At 49.2% G+C, this 25897-nt stretch overlaps 3 protein-coding genes across 7 annotated transcripts in view; 2 read left to right on the plus strand and 1 right to left on the minus strand.

Moving 5' to 3' along the window:
- Positions 1 to 108: 108 nt before the first annotated feature.
- ORMDL1 (ORMDL sphingolipid biosynthesis regulator 1) lies at positions 109 to 8201 on the plus strand. 2 transcript variants are annotated; one of them, XM_045576255.1, is made up of 4 exons: positions 109 to 118; positions 1557 to 1737; positions 5041 to 5192; positions 7794 to 8201. In XM_045576255.1, the coding sequence occupies exons 2-4, from the start codon at positions 1564 to 1566 to the stop codon at positions 7927 to 7929; spliced, it is 462 nt and encodes a 153-aa protein (XP_045432211.1). In that variant the 5' UTR covers positions 109 to 118; positions 1557 to 1563; the 3' UTR covers positions 7930 to 8201. The 2 variants fall into 2 exon arrangements, with proteins under 2 accessions (XP_045432211.1, XP_036279072.1); XM_036423179.2 differs by lacking the exon at positions 109 to 118 and adding an exon at positions 396 to 420.
- A 5328-nt stretch (positions 8202 to 13529) lies between these two features.
- Positions 13530 to 21840, plus strand: OSGEPL1 (O-sialoglycoprotein endopeptidase like 1). 4 transcript variants are annotated; one of them, XM_045576254.1, is made up of 8 exons: positions 13530 to 14170; positions 14951 to 15191; positions 16366 to 16753; positions 17211 to 17415; positions 17721 to 17869; positions 19664 to 19794; positions 19909 to 19980; positions 21615 to 21840. In XM_045576254.1, the coding sequence occupies exons 2-8, from the start codon at positions 14971 to 14973 to the stop codon at positions 21691 to 21693; spliced, it is 1245 nt and encodes a 414-aa protein (XP_045432210.1). In that variant the 5' UTR covers positions 13530 to 14170; positions 14951 to 14970; the 3' UTR covers positions 21694 to 21840. The 4 variants fall into 4 exon arrangements, 3 of the variants coding, with proteins under 3 accessions (XP_045432210.1, XP_036279071.1, XP_045432209.1); XM_036423178.2 differs by having other exon boundaries at positions 13530 to 13784; XM_045576253.1 differs by lacking the exon at positions 13530 to 14170 and adding an exon at positions 14197 to 14292.
- A 2413-nt stretch (positions 21841 to 24253) lies between these two features.
- ANKAR (ankyrin and armadillo repeat containing) overlaps positions 24254 to 25897 on the minus strand; it is a 33946-nt gene continuing 32302 nt past the window's right edge. Inside the window, exon 22 of the mRNA XM_045576243.1 lies at positions 24254 to 24756. Within this exon, the coding sequence (XP_045432199.1) occupies positions 24512 to 24756 (245 nt within the window). The 3' untranslated portion in view covers positions 24254 to 24511. The remainder of the gene's footprint in view (positions 24757 to 25897) is intronic.

The raw sequence follows: 25897 nt of genomic DNA on the forward strand, positions 1-25897 counted from the left end.
CTCGGCTGCGCGGACACGGCGGCGCGGGCCGTGTGGCGGCGAGTGGGAGCGGACGGCCGGCCCGGGGCGTGTGGCGGCGAGTGGGAGCGGACGGCCGGCCCGGGGCGTGTGGCGGTGAGTGGGAGCGGACGGCGGGCTGCGGCGGGCGGCGGCGAGTGGGAGTGGACACGGCGGCCCGGGGCGCGTGGCGGCGAGTGGGAGCGGACACGGCGGCCCGGGGCGCGTGGCGGCGAGTGGGAGCGGAGGCCGGCCCGGGGCGCGTGGCGGTGAGTGGGAGTGGACACGGCGGCCCGGGGCGCGTGGCGGTGAGTGGGAGCGGACACGGCGGCCCGGGGCGCGTGGCGGCGAGTGGGAGCGGAGGCCGGCCCGGGGCGCGTGGCGGTGAGTGGGAGCGGACACGGCGGCCCGGGGCGCGTGGCGGCGAGTGGGAGCGGACGGCGGGCTGCGGCGGGCGGCGGGCCTCGGGAGCCGGTGGGCGCGCGCCCTTTGTGGCTGGCGGGGCGGCCCGAGCGGCCTCGCAGTGAGGCTCGCACCCGCGACGTGTCGTCGGGCCTCGGCCGTGACGGCCGGCGGCTCCGGGAGGAAAGGGGCGGAGGGGCCTCCCGCACACGCGGTCCCTCGGGCCGGCGGAGAGGCTTTCTGGGGTGAAGCGGCCCCCTCCCCCCGGAAAGGCGCGGAGCCGGGCTGGGTGCGCCCTCCGAGCCCCCCCCGCGGGGAGCGGAGGCAGCGCGGGCGCCCGATCCGAGGGCGGCTTCCCGCTGTGCTCGGAGGGAGGGGCCTCGGGCTCCGGGCCCTGCGGGCTGGGCTCGGTGACGGGAAGGTGCGTGTTTCTGCGGGGCCACGGGCATTCTGCTGGACAGCTTTGTTTGGTTCAAGGGAGGCCCAGACCCTGCAAACACCGTGGCCGAACACCGGGAACCAGGGTCAGCTCTGCCTCTGTGCGCGCCTGGGACGCCAGAGGGAAAAGGAAAAGCTGGGGAAGGAAGGAAGGAGCTGGGTGGCTGGAGGCACACCATTCACCATTGCCCGGCCCTGAGCTATCACGAGGGTGGGAAACAGCCCTGTCCCACGGCCCCGCCCCTCCCAGGCTCCTCCTGGGGGGTGATGACTGGAACCCCGAGGCCCTTTGTGGGTACAGCATGACGTCAGACAGGAGTCTGGGTCAGCTTTGCTTTCTTTGTGTTCGTTGATTCTGTTGATACACTTAGCTCCTAAGTTTTCACTTTGCTCTCATGACAGGAGAAAATGTAGGTTCTCTCTCTGAGTTTTCCTGCCCATTATTTCATTTAGTAAAACCAACATGCCAGAAGACACGTTGTAGGAAAGGGTTTTAACTTTACTTTTTCCCCAACAAGAACTATAAAAACAACTCTCGTTTGTCTCACCATGAAGTCAGATGGCAAGAATTCCTTACTGCCTTTGTCAGCATCTGCAAGTAGCATATTCGAGAGGGTGTGCTTGTTCTATTTCAGAACAACTAGAAAGAAACAGCCCTGGTTCACAGCGTATTTTATAGGTCAGATTGGGGTTATCTGGCTCCCATTGCTTTCCTGCAGGGCCAACATGAACGTCGGCGTGGCCCACAGCGAGGTGAACCCCAACACCCGCGTCATGAACAGCCGAGGGATCTGGCTGACCTACGCCCTGGGCGTGGGCCTGCTCCACATCGTGCTGCTCAGCATCCCCTTCTTCAGCGTCCCCGTGGCCTGGACCCTAACGAACGTCATTCACAACCTGGTGAGGACGCCACCGCACACACGGTCTGGGGCAGGGAGGGTGGGTGGGGAGTATTGTGTGATGGGATCGTTGTAATTTTGGGGAGATGCAGAGAGTTCTGGAGATGGATGGTGAAGATGTTGCTTATCAATGTGAATGCACTTTATACCACTCAGCAGTACACTTAGAAAATGGTACATTTTATGTTTGATGTACTTAAACACAGTTTTTGAAAAAGCTTAAAAGTTTCTTTATAAAGAAGAACCTATGACTTAGTTTTTTAAAACAGTTATACGATATATAATTCACAATGTAACAGTCACCCATTTAAAGTGTACAGCTTGATGATTTTAGTATCTGGAATGGGAATATATTTTTCTGTCACACTTTATATTTAAACATTGGGCGCTTTTCTAAGTAAGACATTTTTCCTTCTATGGGTTTTCTAGAATCTAGAAAATAGGTCATTTTAGCAATGATATTTATGATAGTTTTACAATTAGCAGTTTATCTTAGTTATTTTTTATTTCTAGATCGCCAATACCTATTGAAGTGTTTGCTGAATTAATTAGCTTGTGTTGTTCTGTAATTTTTCCTTCTCCCATGACATATGTATTAAATGTACTTCAGAAGTCATCTTCCTCTCTCATGTTTGTTTGGTTGACTGAGATTGAGGCACAGTATACAGCAGTGGAAAGGGATAGGAAATTTACAACATATAGGGAAGCAAACTGCTGACTGAGTTCACCACACTAAAAACCTAACTAACCAGACATAGCTGTAGCAATTACGTGACTCCAAATTTAAGTTTCTTTTGAAGATAGCCTAAATTAAAATAATTAAAAATGTGAAACATGCTGAATGCTTTTACATACAGGAAAGTAGACCTAAGTGGTATTCCTGGTCAGAAAAAATAGTTTTTGCCTTTCTGAAACCATGCAGTGGGCCCCTTAGTGATTGTTTTTCTTTAGTGTTACAGTTCACCGTAGAGTTATTAATACTTTTTGCCTACCTTTTAAAATGAATGAGAATTCTTTTGAGTCAGTAAATATTTATTAAGGACTAACTATGAGCTACATTTTTTCCTAATTCTTTTTTTAATGTATTTTTATTGATTTCAGTGAGAGGAAGGGAGAGGAAGATAGAAACATCAAGGATGAGACAGAATCATTGATTAATTGATCAGCTGCCTCCTGGATGCCCCCCATTGGGGATCAAGCCCACAACCAGGGCATGTGCCTCTGACCAGAATCGAACTTGGGACCCTTCAGTCCGCAGGCCAAAGCTCGACCAAACGGGCTAGAGCCTAATAGAAAAACTATTAAAAATAAAAATAATAGAGTAACCCTAATGGGTTTGGCTCAGTGGGCAGACCATCTGCCTGCGGACTGAAGGGTCCCTATTCCATTCCAGTCAAGGGCATGGTTGCAGGCTCGATCCCCAGTAGGAGGTATACAGGAGGCAACTGATCAATGTTTCTTTTTCATTGATGTTTCTAATTCTAGTCCTCTCCTCTCTGTAAAAATCAATAAAATATATTAAAAATAATAGAGAAGATGTATGGCCAGATTTTATTCTTTTTCATTGAAAATGATAACATATTGTACAATAAACTGAATATTACATATATCCTAAATACTGATGAGAATTCCAGATTGTTCGTCTCTTGATAATTCTAACACATGTGGTCTAGAGTAGACAATAGCATACTCCTAGGAACCTGAAACCATACACATTCTGCGTCCTAGTTTCCTTTAAAGACCACATGATCATGTTTCCCTATGCTAACAGAATAAGCATTTCTTGGCTTAATACCTAATACTTGCTGTATACCAGCCCTTGTTCCTGATGTATTCAGGCGAATGGGAAAACAAACATGTAAACAACTCCAGTACAATGTATGTGTTGTGCTATAATGAAAGTATCAATGAAATTCAGCCACGCAGACAAGAGGTTATTACGAGTGTGGAGGGCTTCGCTCCAGAGTTGTCATTGGAGTTGATCCTTCAAGAATGAGACAGTTGACAAGGTAGCATCGGGCTGTTGCCTCAGTCACAAGGAACCTTTTCCCCTGCATCTACGGAGTACCCTGATTGTATAATTGCTGCCCTACATAGTTGTTTATACATCTTTTGTCCCCTTAGCCATCTCTTAGAAGATTGACATTTTTCAGGCTGTGTGTCTGTTCAATTCATATATGCATACATATCCTGTGGTCCATACATTTAACTTATTAATGTAAGTTGAGTTAAATTCAATTGAATGTGATCATTAATGTATAGCTTAGTTATTTTTGCAGCTAAACAACTTTTGAATTGCCTTTTTGAATAGGAAGTAGGCTAAGCTTGGGAAATAAGGACTCTCTTAACCTGTAATAATGTAAAATTGCAAATCACTAATTTTTCTGTGTTTTCTTTTTCCATATATTTGTTAAAAGTAATAGAAAAAAATGACATCACAGTATGACTTCTAGTGGGAAAGACTGTCATGATGATATTTAGACTCTTGTTACCAGTTCCTCAGATAGCGATCCTGCAGTGAAGCGCTGCCTAGCAATCTAAATGGGTATCATAATTGCAAAGAAAACAGATCTAGTATACATTGTTTTTTCCCCCTAATTAACCACAAAATTGGATATTTTAACATATTACTGAACACATTGGCTTTTAGTAATACTTTATTTTTAAAAACGAACTTCAAAGGATATACTTTGAGGCACAGTTGTGACTTTAAAAGCAAATTGAGTTGAACATTATGCCTATTACAGCAAACCATCTTCATTGCTTTGGAAGAGAGCTATTGGGACAAAGACAGTTTTAATGTTAAATATTTTCAAAACCATTTTTCCTGATATAGAGGTTTTGCTTATTACCATTATTTACTAATTTGTATTTTTTATTTTATAAGTATTATCATATTTACTAATATGCCACAATAAACCTTTCCTACACATTGGGGAAAAGGTAACCCTGTTTTCTAATAGGAAAGATCTTAGAAAAAATCTAAATGTAATTATATAGTTACCCTGATAATACTTCTTATTTATTTTCAATTTAATAATACTTCTTATTTATTTTCAATTTAATAAAAAGATGAAAGCAGGTTACTTTTGGTTGACTTCTCACTGGTTTTCACCCAATAATGTTTATCTACCTCTGGAAGTTTTTTTGTACTCTGAGGAAACAATAATGTGAAAGGTTAATGCTTGAGCTGTAAGTTGAATCTTATACTTTGTCACAGATAGTCTGGAACTATCGCATTGTTTACTGACAACTACCAATTTTGTCTGTGACGTTAATGACACGCTCCGTGCTTGCTCTCCAGGGGATGTATGTGTTTATGCACGCGGTGAAAGGAACTCCTTTTGAAACTCCGGACCAGGGTAAGGCAAGGCTCCTCACTCACTGGGAGCAGCTGGACTATGGAGTACAGTTCACATCTTCACGCAAGTTTTTCACCATCTCTCCAATAATTCTGTAAGTGGTGGGAAGTTTTAGGTAGGCGGGGGATTAGGCAAGAGGCAGTTATGGTTTTATTAGATTGAATTTGAACTAGAAATAGTATTTTGTTAAAAACTTCTGTCGATAAATAGCTACCTCAGGTAGAATATAAAATACAGGCAAAATCTTTAACAAGCTGTAATAAAACAGTTTTCACTTTAGTAGTAGCATATGGGGACCACATTACACACCCATCAGTATGCCTAGACATTCTAGGTTATACAGGTCAGATGTATTCCAGGTCATGTTCATAAGTTGCTTATCAGAAAACTAAACACATAGTCTTCTCTATAGTCCACTATCAGATTGCTCTCTCTAAACAGGTTTGGACAATTTCAGACATACTTCATTGACCACCTGCCCCATTAGGCTGTTCAAACTCCTTGGGAAAGAAAGAATGATTTTAAGCAGTGATTTTCAACCTTTTTTATCTTATGGAACACATAAACTAATTACTCAAATTCTGTAGCATGCCAAAATGTACTTTTTTTTTTTTTTTTTTTTTTTTTGCCGACCTGACCAAAAAAGGATACTTTCGATTAATTCATACCAGGTGGTTATTATTGGCTATTGACATTTTTTTATTTGAGAGTCTAAGGGGGTACTGCATGTTTTAAACATTTTTGTAGCACACCAGTTGAAAATCACTGGTTTAGAGAATAGAAAGGTTAGACCTGGATTGAATCGCCAGTTCGGTTTGCTCATAAATAAAATTCTGTGGCATCTACTATAAGAAGTAAATGATACAGCATCTGTAAAGCATTTGACCTTTTATCTGGCATCTGGTTAAATTCCTTACATAACTGAAAAAGCAGCATTAAAACCATCTATGCAGCATTGATACTATGTGGTGACAGTAAGACATTTTCTTACTTGATCATTACTTATCAGGTGGTGAGATGTGAATTGTTAGCCCAGGTTTTTAAAGAAACAAGTCTCATTATCTTGCTCCTGATCTTGCGGGTAGTTGGAGTCAAAAGCCCAGATGAAACCCTAAACTTCCAGCTTCTAATACAGGTCTCTTTCCAGAATATTATTTGGCAAATAAACACCATCACACTGATTGCCACTTGGTTTTGCATCTCCTTGGAAGATTGGCGAGCTTTTTTGTATAGCAAAGTAATTTTTATATAATCTACACACACAATTTTTGTTCATTAACACAGCAGTCGCCAACCTTTGGACCTCACAGCCCACCAGTGGTCCGGTTGGCGACTGTTGCATTAAAAGACACAAAGGGGACATATGCTATGCTATGATAAATCGAAAGCATTCTGAGAAGATTTTCTATTTTCCAACATATCAGATTATAGATTAAGGCCAGAATAATGATGGGAAATCAAATAAGCTTACTAAATGCAAATGGTATCCTATTTTGTTCATTGAATGGAGGAAAATAGCAGTATTAAAGTATATGAAAACAGGAAGAAAGGATTTGAAAGTAAAGATTAAGGAATATGGATTATTCTCAAGAATTTTATGACTATATAGTTTGTAAAGTAAGTTTAAAGTTATAAATTTCTTAATTTAGATCTGAAAATGACGTGCCCAGCTCTGATATTTTTAGTCTTTTGAAAGTAGCTTTTGTTTTTCAAACTGTATTTAAAGTTATCTCCCTTATGAGAAACTAATGACAATACTTAGGAGAAAAGCTATAAGAATACTTTCCTGCCCTGTTTGGTTTGGCTCAGTGAATAGAATGTTGGCCTGCAGACTGAAGGGTCCCAGGTTCGATTCTGGTCAAGGTCATGTACCTTGGTTGCAGGCACATCCCCAGTATGAGGTGTGCTGGAGGCAGCTGGTCGATATTTCTCTCTCATTGATGTTTCTGGCGCTCTATCCCTCTCCTCACTGTAAAAAATCAAAATATGTTTTTTAAAAAAATACTTTCCTGTGTGCTCCAAAAATACAAAACACCCATATGCAGACTAACTTCTTTAGTTATGGTATTTTATTCTCTAAATCTTGTCTATATTAGGATACTGTTGTTAGGGGCCAGATGACGTGTCTGTGCTCTGATGTACTGCTCGAGTAAAACTAGATTTTCTGACTCGATTTATGGCCTTACAGTTGGGTTAGGCTTATTAAAACAAATTCTCAGATGTTGGGTGTCTGAATATGTATGTATATTCAAGTTATAGCAAAACAGCTAGAATTTTACAACAGTGTCTTTCAAGTTTCCAGCTAAACTGGTTGTAGACTTGTTTGTCCACAGTATGGAAATGAGACCATTAAAAGGCAACCAAGTATTTGCTTTTGTTCAAAGACACTAATTGTACTAATACACTAACCCCGTTTTTCTCCACTCACAGCTGGTGGGTCACAAAACCCTAGAGGATATGATGTATCTTTGGATCTGAATCTTTTCTTCAGAAACACAGATACTAAACTACACCTGAAATTTTAGGGAGCACATGAACCCTAGTTTGAAAGCCTGCTGTAAGGATGCTAAGTAGCAAACCTATTTTATTAAATGCATTTAACAGAATTGCAGAAGTGAAAATGTGCATATATGCCTTCATTAAAAGTAATATTATTTTTAAACTTTAAATATATTCATAACTTTTATTTCTACAGATATTTTCTGGCAAGTTTCTATACGAAGTATGACCCAACTCACTTCATGCTGAACACAGCTTCTCTCTTGAGTGTGCTAATTCCCAAAGTGCCACAGCTGCATGGAGTTCGGATTTTTGGAATTAACAAGTATTGAAAAGCGTTGAAACGGAAGAAAAGCTTTTACGCTGAGTTGCCTGTAGGAAGGGGTGGTTGGTAAACGCACTGCTTCCCTGGCAGTGTGAAATGGGAGGCATTGCGCGGAGGGCCCAGTGCTGGTTCTTCCTGTGCTGTTTGACGTGCGGATTCCTCCTGGAGGAGGCCAGAGTTCACTGCAGCGGGTACCTTTCTCCAGAGGCTTCAGAGGCGGGCTGGGCAGGCCCAGCTTGTAAGATAAAAGGCTATAGAATGAGGGGGTAGTAAATAAATCCAAGGAAATAAGATTTATAAGAAACTAAGCCAGCTTAGTTTATAACGAATGGGCATTATGTTAGAGAAGAAACTTTCCAATCATTCCGCCATGGTCAGATTAAGCCAACTTACACGTAAACCAAAACCATCTCTTCCCAGGTCTGATGTAGATGGTTGTTTTTGCCATATATGTTCCTCTTGTGCAAGAAGACATATGCCCTCTTGTTTTACATAAGCCTTGTGAGTGGGCTTCTTTTTTTCTCATTTTGCTGGCTCAACATTGTGTGTGGATGGATGAGATCGCTGTCACATTGAGTTACTTAACTCAGTAAGTAACTGAGGTCCACGTTCACAACAGACTGGCGATGGAAGGTAGTTAGGCATCTTACAAACAGCCTCTGAGTCAGCCTTCTGATTGTGAAACAAAATGAGGTTTGCTGCCTTTGCAGACCTATAGCTGCTAAACCAATTACGAAAATAATTTATTTCCCAGTTAAAGTATATTCTAACTTAAAAGTCTCTGCTTACCGGTATGTGATTGAGCAATCTCATTATTTAAGTCTGCCATTCTTTAGAGAAGGAAATACTTGGACTTTCAGTACATGAGTCTTCATGTAGATAACCCAATAGGGTAACTATTTCCAAAGCAGCAGCCATATTGAATTCTTGTGACTTAGAGAAGCTTCTGATAGTTGCTGACATTAATTGCAAGAAGTAACTATATACAACTTTGAGAAGTAAATATTTCCAAAGAAACAAGTTCTGATATGGGATAATACTGAAAACCCTAGGAACATTTGTAAACAAAATTGAAAAGTTAGAGACCAACTTAAAGTCAGTTTGTTTCAATAAACTGACTTGGGGGATAATTGTTTTATATTTCAAAAGTATTGACTTTAGAAATCAGTTGTATGATAATGCCTTTGTATGTTTGTCTTTTCCTGTGTATTTTTTTTCAAATCAATAAAAATTTTCTTTTGGTGTAGGATTATCGCAAAATCTCCAAATTCATTCATCGGTGTTATACTGTTATTTTAAGCAACTGAACTTGTAAAAAAAAAAAATTTTTTTTTAAATAGTACTTTGTTTTTCTTAATGTTTAAAGTTTATCTCAAAAGGCTTACTATTTTTGCATATACTTCAGAGATAGAAATCTGGCTCTAATCCAGGCCTCTTGCTATTTTTCCCACTTTCCCCCTTATGTTTTAAAAATATTTAATAAATATTTGTTGTAGGTATTACTTCAGGTATTGTGGATACAGTTTGTAAACAAGACAAACCAAGTTCTTTCCCTTATGTGCTTATAGTCTAGCTGGAGAATAGATAATAAGTGAATGAATAAACATATCATTTCATGTAGTAATAAATGTCATGGGGCAAAAAATTAAGCAAGTGAAGGCAGTCACTAAAACCTCAAGTCTTCAACATGTAGTGTTGTTAAATGATGGTTTTCCTTCATGGTCACAGTCATAAAACAAACTGGTGGTGGCCAGAGGCCAGAGGAGTGGGGGAGAAAGGGGTCACACAGTAATGGGGATTAGTGTTCAATGGATACAGAGTTAGGAGAGATGTAAAAGTTATGGAGATGGATGGTAGTGATGGCTGCAAAACAGTACAGAGTACTTAATACCACTGAGCTGCACACACAAAAATGATTAAAGTCACAGGGTAAATTTATGAAGCATAACAACGCAGCAAACAAAGAGCAAAATATCTTCCAAAGATGAGACCTGATGACAGTATTACCATGAATGAAAGAATGTTTCATATCAAAAGATATTTCTTAGCAAAGGAAAAGAGGCAAATAGCTATTTTTACCACTACTCAAGCTATGAAGACAGAGAAGCATGTGACTCAAATGGGAAGGGGTGTGTCAAGTTCAAAATGAGCCCTTGGGAAGCACCAAACCCATCTCTGTTGCTTTCCATTCCATATTTACTAAGCAGTCCTGATTATAGTTTGATTGGCTTTCACTGGGATTTGGTCAACACCAAATCCCAATCCCGCCAGTTCAACTATCCTAGCTCCTCACTGTTGCATTCCTCATAAATTAATATAAAGAGCCAGAGTCCATAATGTCCAAAACAACCAAACTAACAACCACACCCCTTACCTCCCCTCCCCCCCTCCTGCCGGCCTCCAGTGCATGAGTTTCGAGCACAGGGCCTCTATTGTAGTATGGTTTTTACATAGTTTATCAGCAAATTGAATGTCTGATCTAGCACCCCATTGTCATGAGCCAATTTCAAGCTATATGAGAATCAGATGTTAAACCCAGCAATCACACCAAGGCCTGCTAGGTTATGGATCCATCTGTGGAAGCAACACCACCTAATGCACTTTCTCAATGCACACTTTCCATAATGCTGGATTGCAATTGCCTGTTATTGGACTTGGTTCTTTGAAGACAGGGAATGGATAGTTTATCTCTTAGCAACTAATGTTCTGGCCCAAAGGGAAGAACCCCCAAAATATGTGATAAAATCCACTATAGTAAGACATAATTAGGGAATGAGTATTCTCTTGCATATGATTTTCCTAGTCTAAAGTATACAAGTGGGAAGTTAGACAAATGAGTTTATCTAGATGTATTTGGAACTCTCAATTCAAGAAGTGTCCGTGGTTAGGCCATCTTTCGTTGAGAAGGCCTGTAAGTGACACTCGGACCATAGATGTGATCTGATGGAAGCCTGGATACCCGTCCAGAGTGCCCACACCTTTCCTCCAGTAACTTCTCTCGTGCAATCAAGAACATGGAGGAAGTGTCAAGGACAGGACATGCATTTGGTGTAGGTTTCTAAAATGCACTCAAAGGAAGAATAAAATTCCTAATGTGTCCTAGAGTTCTGCTGTTTTATATAAGGCAAAATTCAGACTCAATGACGACAATCTACCAATGACACCAACACTACCAAGCACAGCACAGGAGAGCAGGGGCACACCTGCTGAGCCTAATTCACCTGCAAGAAAAACCGCCCAATGTCCAGGCGAGATTTCAGTGCATAATAGAACCCCTGACCTACAAGGCCAATCAGGACTGCATTTTTCTCTATCTTTAGGTCGTAATTTTTAAATTTTTCTTTTGGGCAGAGACCGGTTTGGCTCAGTGGATAGAGCGTTGGCCTGCGGACTAAAGGGTCCCAGGTTCAATTCTGGTCAAGGGCATGTACCTTGGTTGCGGGCACATCTCCAGTAGGGGGTGTGCAGGAGGCGGCTGATCGATGTTTCTCTCTCATCAATGTTTCTAACTATCCCTCTCTCTTCCTCTGTAAAAAAATCAATAAAAATATAAGAAAAATTTTTTTTTTCTTTTGGGTCAACAATGCAGCCCAGAGAAAAATAAGAGTTATCTGGTGGTTAAGAAAACAGACTCCAGTGCTTAACTCTGCACCTGGTAGCTGTGTGACCCAAATCCCATGAACCAGTGCTCCGTGTAAATGAAGACAGCCACTCCCTCCTGGGGTTGGGAGCCCCTTTCACATCCCGCGTGGTTCAGAGTTCCGGTTCAGGGTTCGGGTTCTGGAGAAGGCCTCACACAAATGAAAAAGACTAGAGAAATATTAATTTGGGAATATTGGGGGCCAGGCGGGAGCCCACCTCTAGTGGGAGGACTACCGCCATGCTTTGGCCTAGCTATCCCTTTTATTGTCTATGGGATACACCCATAGCCTTTAGGCAGGAAATTCCAGTAACAGGCAGATTATTTTATCAGTGAGGATTTACATGAATATTGATGGGGAAGTTGCCTTAGTTACCATTGTCTCAATTAGACTGGGAGTGCCTGCCTCTGACCTTTCAGAGCTTCAAGGTTGACCAGCCTTCCACATCTTTCTATTAGGGAGACAAGACGGTTTTCCAGCAGGGTTGTAGGGAGGTTCAGTAAATTAATCTGCAACAGGGCCTGGCATATGCTAAGTGCCACTTCACTGTGCATTATGACTACTGCCACACAGCAATAAAAAATAGTCAAAAACCAAGTTTCACCTTAAAAAAACTTTCCATAACATTCTGGTAGCTATGAATTTACATCTGTATCCGTCAAGAGAGGATGACTTCCCGCCTGTGGTGTATGCATCTAACTTAAAGCCGCCAGGGGCCAGCGCTGCCAGCCTTACATGGCGGGGTGCTCGCTTCCTGAGCCCCGAGAGCCTTGCAGGGAGGAAGGCCTCTCGGACAGAAAAGTGGCCGTGAGCTCACATTTCAATAAAAGAAAAAAAGTGGGGGCGCAAGAACAGGAGCCCTCTGTGCTAAAGTCCCGTGCACAAGGCATTCTAAACGTGGGGTATTTGCTGTGGGGCCGAACCCTGGGTTCAAAATAAGACCACCGGAGGCTGAAGACCGATTTAAAAAAGCAGGCAAGGATTTATTGAAAAACTGGCCAGGACGGCCGCGGGAGCACCACCCGCAGGTGGGCCCCACACGCCAGCACCGATCCAGGTGTAGGCAATCCCTTTTAAAGCTTCAAACCACAGGAATATTCTAAAGGCTGGGAACATTGGAATGTGGCTCTATCTTGCCCATAATACAAAAGCAGAACTCAGAGGTTAATCTCTAAAGGTTATCTGTAGTTTCTACCCCTGAAGCTACCAAGTCCGTGGGAGTCAATCTCCTGTAACTACCCTATTGTTTAAGCAAGTAATCGAAGGTTAGCAAGGTTAAAACTCAAACAGCAGTTTTTACCCAAGTATGATTGCTACCATATTTCAGTGTTTAGCAGGAAGGTGGGGGAGCGGTGGGGAAGGTAAGAGGTCCACCACAGGACATGTGTGCATGCATACAGGCATACCCAATGGACACAGACACGGGGGGTGAGGGCATGTATGGGAAGATATGTCCACATGTAATGCCTTAATGAAAAGGGGGGGGCGGGGACGTAGGGTATTAGATTTTTAAAGGGAAGTGAGTTCTAAGACACCCCCTTTTATTTTTACCTCGAAACGGACCGCCCACCTTCAGGCGGGGAGGTGGGAGTGCCGGCTCCGGGGGTCCGTGCTCCGGGAGCCCCGAGCCTGCGGCGCCCCATCCCGGCTCTCGGCCTACGCGGTGTCCCAGGCCGCAGCGCGAGGAGGGTGACAGGCCCCCGGACACGGAACGGCGAACCAGCCACCCAACGCTTTCCCCCAGGGCGCCCGGGCCGGTCCGAACCACAATCAGCCCCTTGACAGCCCGCGCCTCCGCCCCCAGCTCCCGCCCGGACCGCGCGGGCAGCCCCGCAGCGCCCGGGGCAGACGGACTAACCGCGCGGCCTCCTCGGGGCTGTGGTGTCTCCGGCGCCGGGCGATGGCGTCACTTCCGGCCCCGCGGCGGCTTCCGGGCCGGGCGGGCGGAGCGCAGACCGCGGACGAGCGCCCGCCCCGCGCCCTCGGGAGCGGTGAGTGGCCGCGCCTCGCGCGTCCGCACCCACGACCCGCCCCTGCGCGGGCCACCGGCGGGCCCCGCCTTTTCAATGTGTCTCCGGGGACGGCAGCGGGGAAGCCGGCCCGGAGCTGCCCGTGACCTCCGGAGAGAGGACCCGCACGGCCGCCGGCCTGCCGTGGGGGCTGCACACCTGATTTCTCGGGGTGTCTGTCAGCCGAACCCCACGCTGATCTCTCTGAACAGGTGGATCGCACCTCACCCCCGGTGCCCTCTGCTCCCTGGATCCGTGCAAGTCCCAGCGTCTGCTCGCTCCCTCCTCCCGTGCCGTCCCGCCGGCGTGCTAGGGAAAGGGCCTCACACCCCCAGAGGCTCTGCCAGTCTTTTTGCTGTGCTTCGTTCATCCTCACCTGAGGACATCTGCCCATTGACTTTAAGAGATGGTTGTAGGGAGAGGGAGAGATGGAAACATCACACGTGATTGGTTGCCTCCTGCCCAGACCAGGGCCAGGGATCCAGCCTGCAACTGAGGGAGATGCCCTTGACTGGAATCGACCCCGGGACCCTTCAGTCCCCCAGGCGGTGCTCTCTCCACTGAGCAACGGGCCAGGGCAACACCCAGACAGTTCTAGGTGATGTGGGGACGTGACATTAATCCTTAGCAGCGCCAGGGGGCGTTAGCGATGGACTGCTGCTATGTTGGGGAAAATGGGATCTGGGGACATCCCTGTTAGGATAAACCTCTGGCAGGAAGGTAAATTTAATTCGAAAAGTTGTAACTAATGGGGAAAGTAGGAGGCTGCAGTCTCTGTAATGGAAATGTGGTTCGTGTAAGATGACGGTTATGAGAACACGTGTTTGTGAGCTAGGCGATTAAAGCTTACTTTGTGTGTCTGCTCTTTTTGCAAATGATTAAATTTTATTTTAAAAGATGTTTCCAAGAAATAGGCTGCATTTATTTTTACTGATCTATTTTGCCTTTATTGTTTGATTTTTTTTTTTAAACCACATTTTGTCTTAATGTTAGCAGCCAAAGAAATAAGGAGCACTTTCCGGAGGACTATTCCATGCAGCTGTTATCCCATAATATTAGCTGTTTTGTAAAGAACAAAGAGGGGTTTGGTAAGAACAGCATGAGGGTAACAGTAATCCAAAAAGTTACGTCTGACTACCCTATTTTCCCCTTAAAGAGTATTACATTCATTCACACTTAGTTATATTATAGTATATAAATTACATAACAAGTTGCTATAGCCTTTAAATTTTTTGCTCATTTTTATAAGACTTTCCTATAATTTTATAAAACTACACATTAGGAAATAAACCAAGCTTTCAGAATTTTGCTTAACTGAATGGTTGAGTGGCTAATGCCAATTCCCAATAATAAGTTTGCTTCTTTAATTCTTTTCCAGGAATTACCAATAGAGCAACTATGCTAATATTGAGTAAGACAGCAAGAGTTCTTCCGAAACCATCGAGAAGGAGACTGTATGAGTACGTAAGAGGCTTCCACTTCCATCCTGGGAAAGCCTGTCCTCACAGAGCGGTGCTGGGAATTGAGACCAGTTGTGACGACACTGCAGCTGCTGTGGTGGATGAAACTGGAAATATTTTGGGGGAAGCAATACATTCCCAAACGGAAGTCCACTTAAAGTAAGTAGACACTATCTTGGTTTTCCATTTTTTTTGGAAAATGTAAAATAAAATAGTTCTTTTCTGTTTATCTATATATATAAAAGCCTAAGCGACCAAACAGCTGAAATGACCAGTCATTGCTATGACACACACTGACCACCAGGGGGCAGACGCTCAATGCAAGAGCTGCCCCCTGGTGGTCAATGTGTTCCCACAGACAACGCCCCTCAGCCCCTCAACCCATCGGGCCAACTCCCTCAGCCCCTCCCCCCAGACAGCCAATTTCCTGAGGTCCCTCCCCCTGGCCGGCCAGCCTCCCAGGCCCTTATCAGCCCTGATTGCTGGTCAGGCCGAGGGACCCACCCATGCACGAATTCCTGCCCTGGGCCTCTAGTCTTGTATAAAAGTTAAATTTGAGGAGCTAATTGCTTCTCTTGTACAAAAGCTTCTAAGAACTGCTGTTGTCAGACAGCCTCCCCCTCCCCGCCCCACCCCCAGCCTGGCCTTTAAGGCTCTCCCCAATAAGGTTGGAACCCTACCTTTCCTTCCATTCCCACACTCACCCACTTTAAGATGTAATCACCTCCGCCTTTGGCAGTAACTTTAAAACTTTTAAAATCCTGCCTGCCTGCAGAGAGATCAGCTTTTCCGAAGTCCATTTTCACTTTGTCCTTTCCTGGCCCAAGGTTCTTCCTTAGAAAGCTGCTCGAGGTTATGGTGGCGATTTCCTGCAGCGACAGACAAATGTGGTGCAGAGGCATCCCGCCCGGGGTCACTGCCCATTGGGCTCCGAAGCTGTGTTGTGAGACACGTTTGAAAACATGTGACTAACGTTTTTAGCGATATAACGATGACTTTGAAAACGTGCCTTCAGCCGAGACCAGTTTGGCTCAACGGATAGAGCGTCGGCTTGGGGACTGAAAGGTCCCGGGTTCGATTCCGGTCAAGGGCATGTACATGGGTTGCGGGCACATCCCCGGTGGGGGATGTGCAAGAGGCAGCTGGTCGATATTTCTCTCTCATTGACATTTCTAACTCTGTATCCCTCTCTCTTCCTCTCTGTAAAAAATCAATAAAATATATATTTAAAAAAAAAAAAAAGAAAACGTGCCGTCAGCTCTCATATATACTTTTTCTCCCCCCGTTTTTACAGCCTTAAAATTATAACAAGCTTTTTAAAATTCTCTTTCAGGACAGGCGGGATCATTCCCCCCGTGGCCCAGCAGCTTCACAGAGAAAACATCCAGCGAATAGTGCAAGAGGCGCTCTCCGCCAGCCGGGTCCCTCCGGGCGAGCTGGCAGCTGTGGCGACCACCACCATGCCTGGCCTCGCCCTGAGCCTGGGTGTGGGCCTGTCCTTCAGCCTGCAGCTGGTGGGCCAGTGGAAAAAGCCCTTTATCCCCATCCACCACATGGAGGCGCATGCGCTGACCATTAGGCTGACGGATAGAGTGGAGTTTCCCTTTTTAGTGCTCTTGATTTCTGGAGGCCACTGTCTGCTGGCCTTGGTCAGAAGCGTCTCAGACTTCCTGCTTCTTGGGAAGTCTTTGGACATAGCGCCGGGCGACATGCTTGACAAGGTAACTCGGAACTAATCTCTGCATTGCTTTTTGTGAAGGTGTCGTTTGCAGTTAAGCGGTGATGTCTGCACTAGTACCATTGATCTAAATATTCCTGAATGCAATCCCATTAGACTGAAAAAGTATGTGTGGAGGAAGACAAAAAGAAAAAGTAGTTTACAAAAGATGCTTTCTGCCCCATTTCAAATACAGCGTGGGAGGTGTACAGCAGCCCATAAAGGCTCATATAGTTTGCAAATGCACTTACGTTTCTTGTGTTTTTAATTCTTTATTGCTTACGATATTACATACGTCGCTGTGGTCTGGCTGTCAGAAAGGCTGGCCTGGCCGTCGCTGACCGCCTGGCGCCCACACTGCGAACGCAGAGCTGTCTTCCTCGTCCCGGCGTGGTATGCGTTTCCGTTCCTTTGCGTCGTGGCTTCTGACTCACTGGAGGGGGTGTGTCTGTCCCCGGCAGGTGGCGAGGAGGCTGGCCCTGGCGAAGCACCCGGAGTGTGCCGCCATGAGTGGCGGGAGGGCCATCGAGCACTTGGCCAAACGGGGAAACAGACTGCACTTTGATCTCACGCCGCCCATGCACCGCGCTAAGAACTGTGACTTCTCCTTCTCTGGACTGCAGCATGTGATCGATAGGATAGTGACAAGGAAGGAAAGAGAGGAAGGTATATTTCAATGAATTAGGTGGACAGCCCTAGCCGGTCTGGCCCAGTGGCTAGAGCTTCGGCCTGCAGTCCGAAGGGTCCGGGTTCCATTCCAGTCAGGGGCATGGACCTCGGTTGCAGGGGTCCAGGCCCTGGTCAGGGCTCATGCGGGCGGCAGCCAAGCATGTGCATCGATGTTTCTCTCTGTCTCCCCCTCCCTTCCACTCTCTGGAAACGAATGGAAAACTCACTCTGCTCGGAGCGAGGTAACAAAATAAAGTAACAAAAGGGGTGGGGGATGATCCCAGACTGTGCTCCATCTGCAGGCCTGGAGCCGGGCCAGGTCCTGTCCTCCGCCCCCGACATCGCGGCTGCCGCCCAGCACGCCATTGCCTGCCACCTCGCCAAGCGCACGCACCGCGCCCTCCTGTTCTGCCAGCAGAGAGGCCTGCTGCCCCCGAGCAATGCTGCCCTGGTGAGCCCCTCGCCCGGGGAGCCCCTCGCCCGGGAGCCCCTCGTCCGGGGAGCCCCTCGCCCGGAGCCCCTCACTCTGGGGAGCCCCTCGCCCGGGACCCCCTCTCCCTGGGGAGCCCCTCGCCCGGGAGCCCCTCGCCCGGGGAGCCCCTCGCCCGGGAGCCCCTCGCCCGGGGAGCCCCTCGACCGGGAGCCCCTCGCCCGGAGCCCCTCACTCTGGGGAGCCCCTCACCCTGGGGAGCCCCTCGCCCGGGAGCCCTTTGCCCGGGAGCCCCTCGCCCGGGAGCCCCTCGCCCGGGAGCCCCTCACCCTGGGGAGCCCCTCGCCCTGGGGAGCCCCTCACCCTGGGGAGCCCCTCGCCCTGGAGCCCCTCGCCCTGGGAGCCCCTCGCCTGGGAGCCCCTCGCCCTGGGAGCCCGTCGCCTGGGAGCCCCTCGCCCGGGAGCCCCTCGCCCTGGGAGCCCCTCGCCCTGGGAGCCCCTCACCCTGGGGAGCCCCTCGCCCTGGGAGCCCCTCGCCCAGGGAGCCCCTCGCCCGGGAGCCCCTCACCCTGGGGAGCCCCTCACCCTGGGGAGCCCCTCGCCCTGGAGCCCCTCGCCCGGGAGCCCTTTGCCCGGGAGCCCCTCGCCCGGGAGCCCCTCGCCCTGGAGCCCCTCGCCCCGGGAGCCCCTCGCCCCGGGAGCCCCTCGCCCGGGAGCCCCTCGCCCTGGGAGCCCCTCGCCCCGGGAGCCCCTCGCCCTGGGGAGCCCCTCACCCGGGAGCCCCTCGCCCGGGAGCCCCTCGCCCGGGAGCGGTGGTGCCCTTCACGCTAGGTGTTCTCCGAGGGCTCAGCCGCCTGTGCCCGGAGAGGAAGGCTCTGCCACCCACGTCCCTTCCTGGTGCCCCTCCTGGTACGAGGCAGCCTTGGGGTGTGCACAGCCCTGGGGCCAGGGAGCCCCAGGCCGCTCTGCTCGTGCCTGTCGCAGGGTCCGCGATGAGGAGGAGCGCAGGAGCTGGCGGCATGATCTTAGAGAAACAGGCTGGTCTCCTTAACGCTCGTGTCCTTTGGTGGACCCCACGTGCTCACAGCCGTGGTGAGCTTCTCGGGTGACTGCTTCTAAAGTGCATTCTTCTGAGAATTAGGGAGTGAGACCGTATTTAGATGGTGGTAGATGGGCAGAATGGAATATCAAAGGTAAATAAAGAATTATTTAAGAAAAAAACGCTCACATGTAAAAATTCCAGGGTCTAAGGCAGTGTTTCCCAACCTTCTCTCATGATGAGAATCACCTGGTGGAGTTGTTAAAACACAGATTCCCGGATCCCAACTAAGAAGTGCTAAACTAGAATTTTTGAGAACATATAGGTAAAATTGCATACCTAACTTAGTGCTCTGTATATAAAATCTGTCTTAGAGCACCAGTTAAGTATACAATTTTACCTATATGTTCCCAAAAATTCTAGTTTAGCACTTCTTAGTTGGGATCCGGGAATCTGTGTTTTAACAACTCCACCAGGTGATTCTCATCATGAGAGAAGGTTGGGAAACACTGGTCTAAGGTATTGTACTCTGACTGCCCTTAGAAAAAGGTCAGGGGAAGATAACGCTGAAATAGGATCACAGTGATGATATGCTGACCGTGAAATGTTTTGTGGCATTTTTCTTAAATTCTTTATTATTATCAAATGCATCACTAGCCCATCATCCCTCCGCCAGCGGTGACGTATGCTTTGTCGTCGATGCTGCTGCCATTCCAGGGGAGCTCCTGGCCGCTCTCATCCGCGTGTGACCCTTCCTGTGTCTCCTCCATCCTCAGGTGGTGTCTGGAGGAGTTGCCAGCAACTTCTACATCCGGAAAGCTCTGGAAATCGTAGCAGACGCCACCCAGTGCGCACTGCTGTGCCCTCCCCCCAGACTGTGCACCGACAACGGCGTGATGATCGCGTGGTAAGGCCCGGGCGCGCATGCCTCCCCGGGGCCGGGCCGGCGTGAACCGCCGCTGGCCATGCTCCGCCTCCTTCCTCTGACTCGGCTGTTCGCTTTGTCCCGCGACCCTCTCAGGAACGGGATCGAGAGACTGCGTGCCGGCGTGGGCATTCTGTACGACGCGGAAGGCGTCCGCTATGAACCCAGGTAGGCAGCGCCTGCTATCCTTACGCAGGCCGCATTGTAAAAGTCAGACCGGGAGGCTGCTTTTATAGGTGAGGTTTCCGTTGATATGCTGGCTACAGTCATTTCTCTCAGGAACCTATCAGGTAGGAACCTTGTAAGAGATGTGTTTGCTACAGTTTCAAATGATAAAAAGCCCGACAAGTCATAGGTTAGAAACGGGTGATAGGTAAGGGTGATGGGTTCCTTCGTTTGGAAACAGACTGGAAACCATGTCCCTGGCCTGCCTTTTGCAAGGTCAAATCCGTTCAGAACCAGCGAGGATGCTGGGAAACGGAGGGAGATGTGCCAGAAGCTGCCGGAGGAGCCGGGGCTGCGAACATGGCCTTCTCCGGGCCACGGAGACACGGCCGCCAGCGGCCCCTGCGCGCCTCCCTCCGTCTCCCAGACCAGAGCTCCTCCGAGGAGATGGTCCTCCGTCGGTTATCGAGTTCCGGGCGTGTTCATCCCGGACGCAGAAAACCGGGAAGGATGGTCACGCTGCCTAACCCAGCAGTTCTGCGTCTACAGGGTTTCATCCGACACTTAACCTTTTCCGCATTGGCGTCCTTAACTGTGGCTGCATGAACCAGGCTCTTAGGGCTGATGATATGTGAGCAGAGTTAGCAGGCGGTGGCAGAACACACACACACACACACACCTACACACCTGGTGTGGATGGCCCTGCCTTCGGTGGGACTCGCCGTCGGTGCAGTGGTGTCTCCTTGGGGCCCGGTGGAGGCGGGAGATGGTGGCTTTTCCCAGGTCGGGTAACAGTGAAATACAGAACCAGAAGCCATGTGAAGAACTGAGGAAGAACAGAGAGCGGGTAGGACCTAAGACCTTCCTGCGGCAGCGACAGCAGAAGGGGGACCAGGAGCAAGCCTGATGGTGGCGCTGCAGAGCAGCAGCGGTGCGGCCTGGGGGATGGCTGACGTGGGAAGGGGCGCAGGTTCGCCTTCTTAGCTTTATAAAGAATATAAGACTGTTATTTTCCTACCTCATTTCAAGTTTTTATGTATTTACAGTATTAGAGAGCTGTAGAATTATTTCTTTCAAAACATCTCAATCTCCAAAGTCATTGAGTTGTATACACTGAGTGACTAGAATATTATGATCTCTGAACGCATTATTAGAGGCCCGGTGCATGAATTCGTGCATGGGTGGGGTCCGGCCAGCCTGGCCAGAGGGAGGGGACAAGGGCAGTTGGCTGGCCTGCCTGCTGGTTGAACTCCTTGTCAAGGGGACAATTTGCATATTAGCCTTTTATTATATAGGATATACACTGAGTGGCCAGATTTATTATCTGTTCAGAGATCATAATAACCTGGCCACTCAGTGTATATTAAATAAGTGTAGCTTTTTACAAATGTCAAGTATACCTCAAAATGGTTTTAAAAAGTCTCCAAATTTAGATTTCTTATTAATGGAACTGGCCTTTCTTCACCAATTAATCTGTTTTGAGATCCTGTTGTATTTGTATTTATTTGAGAACTATCACCACATGGAATTAACTGTAAATTAGATATGTGTGTTGAGTTCTAAGCAAACAATCCATAGAACTAGTGCCAGACGGAAGCCAATGTTTGCAGTAATGAGTTTGTCTGATTCTGATGCAGATGTCCTCTGGGGGTGGATATATCCAAAGAAGTGGGAGAAGCCGCCATAAAAGTTCCACGATTAAAAATGAAGATTTGAACCCGGCTGGCATGGCTCAGTGGTTGGCAGTCGACCTATGAACCAGGAGGTCACAGTTCAATTGCTGATCAGGGCACATGCCCTGGTTGTGGGCTCATCCCCAGGAGGGGGTGTGCAGGAGGCCACCAATCATTGGTGTTTCTATCTCTCTCCCTTCCTCTCCGAAATCAATAAAAAATATTTTTTTAAAATGAAGATTTGATTTTTGCTTTTCAAAAAATCCCTAAAGGTAATATTTCAACATTTCAATTTGGGTTTTTTTTGTTTTTGTTTTTTTATATCAAAGTGTAGGAGATACTTAATATTGCTCATCAAGACTTTCTTTTGTATTCCTTCTCTTGATTTGATGTTCAGCACCTGCTCTTTTGAGAGACTATATAGCAGTGTTATTGTCTTATAAGAGAATGTGTTTTTAAATAAAAAACCTCAGTAAAACGTGGGGGGAGGATGCACTGATGCTGGCAGGCAGGCAGAGAAGCAGCCCTGCAGGGAGAAAGGTGACTGCTGCGTTCTGGCCCATGTTATGCCGGCTGGGTCTCCCCACTTTGTCATGTCAGAGGAGGGGAGCTTTCTTAGGGGCGGGGGGCGGGGAGCGGGGAGGGAGGGAGGGCTTCTGCTGAAACATTAGCCTGACTTTTCCAAATAGAGAAGAGCTTTAGAAAGGGAGCCAGGCCAGAATTCTAAACCAAGACAAAAGGTGACTGGCGAGCGGTTGTCTGTCTGTGCAGACACACCTGTCAGCCAGCTGTGTTCCCCGGGGCAAACGGGTGTCTGCGCTTCCTGAACCACCTGAGACTGTCACAAGGAAAGAGGCGTGCAGGTAGCTTCTCGCTGTGCACTGTACTTAAAAAGTTATCTCTATTGTGACAGTATTACAGGCGACCCCCGTTCCCCAATCAACCCCTGCCCCCCGCACCGGCCCCTGCCAGGCCTTCGCCACCCTATTGCACTGCCCTGTTTAGGTGACCAGTATATTTATATCGCTTATTTGAGACATTTCATTCAATTGATGGAAGTGTATGTGACGAAAAGGGTCTGGTTTTGTTTGGGGACGATTTCCTTGGATCTGGAACTTGGAACTGCAGATGTCAGAACAGTCTGTCCCTTTCCCTGCCTGGGTTAGAGCGACTTTAACGTAAGGACATCGCTGTCCATTGTGCGTGTCCTGGGAGATTTCTGTGCCGCACCAGCACGGCCTGGGTGACCCTGAGTGGGGGCGGCTGAAAGGCTCAGAAAAGACAGACCAGAGAATGGCAGCCGGCTCAGGGTGGGCGCTGTCCTCGCTGTCAGAGAGCTAGCGACAGCGCCACGGCCTACAAGCCGCGTCTTTATTTTACAGCCGATGCCACGAGGCAAAGGAAGGGCGCGGTCAACCTGTTTAAACATTCTCATGGGATTCCATCCTCCTCACCTACATGCGCCTGAACCCCATCAAGCCCACGTCACTCAGGCATCACTAGGACTCTAGCAAGCCCACACCTGGGGCCTCGTGTTCAGAGCACAGGCGCACGCTCACAGCCACAGCTGTTGGCTATAACGGAGCTGGGAGGCTCTGCCCTCCGGGCTGGGGCTTGCACGTGGCTTTGCCACGAGAGGACTGTGCGCCCTCATCAGCCCGAGGCTCGGACCTGCCAGACACTGTGGCCGCTCCCACACCCACAGATTTCCCCAGGAGAGACTTACGTCAGGTCATCCCCGCGGACTGGGCGTCCACGTTCGGTCAGCGGCTTGCTCCAGAGATACCAGGAGGCAAGGGTCAGCTCTGTGAGGGCAGAGGTCTCAGTGTGGTCCCGCCTCAGTCACTGCCCTTTGGGGGTCCCCCGGTGCCGAGCACAGAAGACCCCGCTCCCTGACACCCCGGGTGGAGACGGTCCCGCGGCCGCCACGCTGCTGTCCTGATGTCATGAGCTCAGGTTTTTCTTTTTAAATGAAATGTGTCGAAGGGACACGTTTCAGGTGCGAGAAGCCTCTGCATTTGCAGAATTGATCACCAGATGCCGCCGGGCGGTACCTGAGCGATAGGCTCCCTGCGGCCGCCCTGACCCGGCCTGTCCCCTCCGGGCAGCTCGCACTTCACTGGTATTTACCGCACGTGACCCAGGCACCGACGGGGCCGCCGGCCGGCTGCTCTGCCCGGTGGTGTCAGCCAGGCCTTCCCTTCCAGAAACTTCTGCTCATCTGTTGAGATCGGAATCTGACCTGGTTTAACCCCAGGAGGCAGACCGAGGGCGATCTGCTAAGTATCCACATCAGGACCCTCCCCTCCCCCCGTTAAAAAAGATGACAGCTGAAACCGGTTTGGTTCAGTGGATGGAGCGTCGGTCTGCAGACTGAAGGGTCCCAGGTTCGATTCCTGTCAAGGGCATGTACCTTGGTTGCAGGCACATCCCCAGTAGTAGGTGTGCAGGAGGCAGCTGAGGGATGTTTCTCTCTCATTGATATTTCTAGCTCTCTATTCCTCTCCCTTCCTCTCTGTAAAAAAACATACATCCATTAAAAAAAAATGACACAACTTCGTTATATGCATTTTACCACAATTAAAAATAAAACACTTAGCCGTGGCTGGTGTGCTCAGTGGATAGAGTGTCGGCCTGCGGACTGAAGGGTCCCAACTTTGATTCCGGTCAAGGGCACAGGCCTGGTTGCGGGCTCCATGCCCAGCGTGGGGCGTACTGGAGGCAGCCGGTCCGTGATTCTCAGCATAGATGTTTCTATCTCTGTCCCTCTCCCTCTCTGACATCAGTGCACATATAACCACAAAATAAAAGCACACGCTCTCGGAAGCTGCTCAGGCCCGCGGGCACGGCGCTGAGGCGGTTTATTGGCCTTCCGCCGGCTCGAAGGTGACCTTCTGCGAGCGCTTGCCCAGCTCGCTCAGCAGCACGATCCGCGGCCGGGACACCTGGATGACGTCCGCGGACGTGGCGGCCGCGAAGAAGATGTTGTGGGACACGGCGGACTTCTTGGTGGCCGTGAGGAGCCCGATGAAGTTCGTCACGGGCGGCAGCAGCGTCAGCGAGTCTCGAGGCTGGATCTTCGGCCTCAGCTTCCTCCGGTGGTCCCCTGGGAGCAGAGCACCGTCACCGCCCGCCCCCGCCCTGGGCCTCTGCTCCTCCCGCCCCGCACACCCCCTGCCCGCTGCTCCTCCCGCCCAGCACAGCCCCGCGCCCTCTGCTCCTCCCGCCCAGCACACCCCTGTGCCCGCTGCTCCTCCCGCCCAGCACACCCCCGCGCCCGCTGCTCCTCCCGCCCAGCACACCCCGCGCCCGCTGCTCCTCCCGCCCAGCACACCGAGGGAGCGGCCGGCACCCCCGCCTCCATGGCACCAGCAGGCCTCTGGGCAGCCAGGCATGTGGTTGCCGACTTTTACTGTGCCCAGCTGGCACTCATCAGAGAACACACGCCAACTGTCTTAAATAAGAAGCCCATGGTGGAAGAAGGGACATTTTAACACTGAAAGAAAGGGCAAAGGGCGTTCTCTCCACGCAATGGCCTTCCCACGGGATGACGTTTATCGCCACCTTCTCCACGGCCCCTCTCTGTTCTCCCGTGACCACAGGCCTGCAGGAGCCCTGCAGACCTGGCCGCACACAGCTGTGGGACATCGGTGCTAAGGGAAGCAGGATGAGGCTGATGTGGAGCTGTGCCAGCACCAGACTCCTGCCCGCACGCCAGGCAGACACATCGCCTCCCACATGTCCACACCTCGCTTCCCTCCAGCAGAGTCAGTGAGGCTCTCCTCCTTTGGCTCGCTCCCCCCTCCTCCCCCTCGGTTTGTGATGGGGCGCCCTGACTCTGAGCGGTCCGCCGTGCCCTCCCCCGGGCGCTGTGCTGAGCAGCCCGCAGCGGGCCTCCCCCAGCACACACACAGCTCTGAGCCCGCGCGTGGGGCCAGCAGCCATTTCCCCCTCCTCGGTGTGAGGGCTGCCCTGGGATCTCAGGGGCGTCGGCTCCCGTGTGTGACACCGCACGGAGTGAGGACGGTGGTCTGTGAACTCACAGGCCAGGCGCACACGCACAGAACAGCAGGGGCGGAGCTGGTCGTGTCAGTGACGACACAGCCCTGAGCAGCCCTGAGCATGGCTTGTGAGGAAGGACGGAGGGAGACAGGAGTGTCTGCCAGGGTGTGGGGAAGGAAGGCCTTAACGGGAAAGCCCGGCCATGTGGCTCAGGGGTTGAGCATTGACCTACATGAGCCAGGACA

Source organism: Pipistrellus kuhlii, unplaced genomic scaffold (genome assembly GCF_014108245.1).
Source record: "Pipistrellus kuhlii isolate mPipKuh1 unplaced genomic scaffold, mPipKuh1.p scaffold_m20_p_79, whole genome shotgun sequence".
Taxonomy (NCBI): Eukaryota; Metazoa; Chordata; class Mammalia; order Chiroptera; family Vespertilionidae; genus Pipistrellus; species Pipistrellus kuhlii.

What these genes read in the sequence shown, in the direction of transcription:
- OSGEPL1 (XM_045576253.1), top strand. Translation starts at nt 14,235, where the DNA reads ATGTTGGGGAAAATGGGATCTGGGGACATCCCTGTTAGGATAAACCTC. An exon ending in CAAACGGAAGTCCACTTAAA is followed by an intron (nt 15,192 to 16,365) that starts GTAAGTAGACAC and finishes ATTCTCTTTCAG; the next exon opens with GACAGGCGGGATCATTCCCC. An exon ending in CCCCGAGCAATGCTGCCCTG is followed by an intron (nt 17,870 to 19,663) that starts GTGAGCCCCTCG and finishes CTCCATCCTCAG; the next exon opens with GTGGTGTCTGGAGGAGTTGC.
- ORMDL1 (XM_045576255.1), top strand. Translation starts at nt 1,564, where the DNA reads ATGAACGTCGGCGTGGCCCACAGCGAGGTGAACCCCAACACCCGCGTC. An exon ending in CGAACGTCATTCACAACCTG is followed by an intron (nt 1,738 to 5,040) that starts GTGAGGACGCCA and finishes CTTGCTCTCCAG; the next exon opens with GGGATGTATGTGTTTATGCA. An exon ending in ACCATCTCTCCAATAATTCT is followed by an intron (nt 5,193 to 7,793) that starts GTAAGTGGTGGG and finishes TTATTTCTACAG; the next exon opens with ATATTTTCTGGCAAGTTTCT.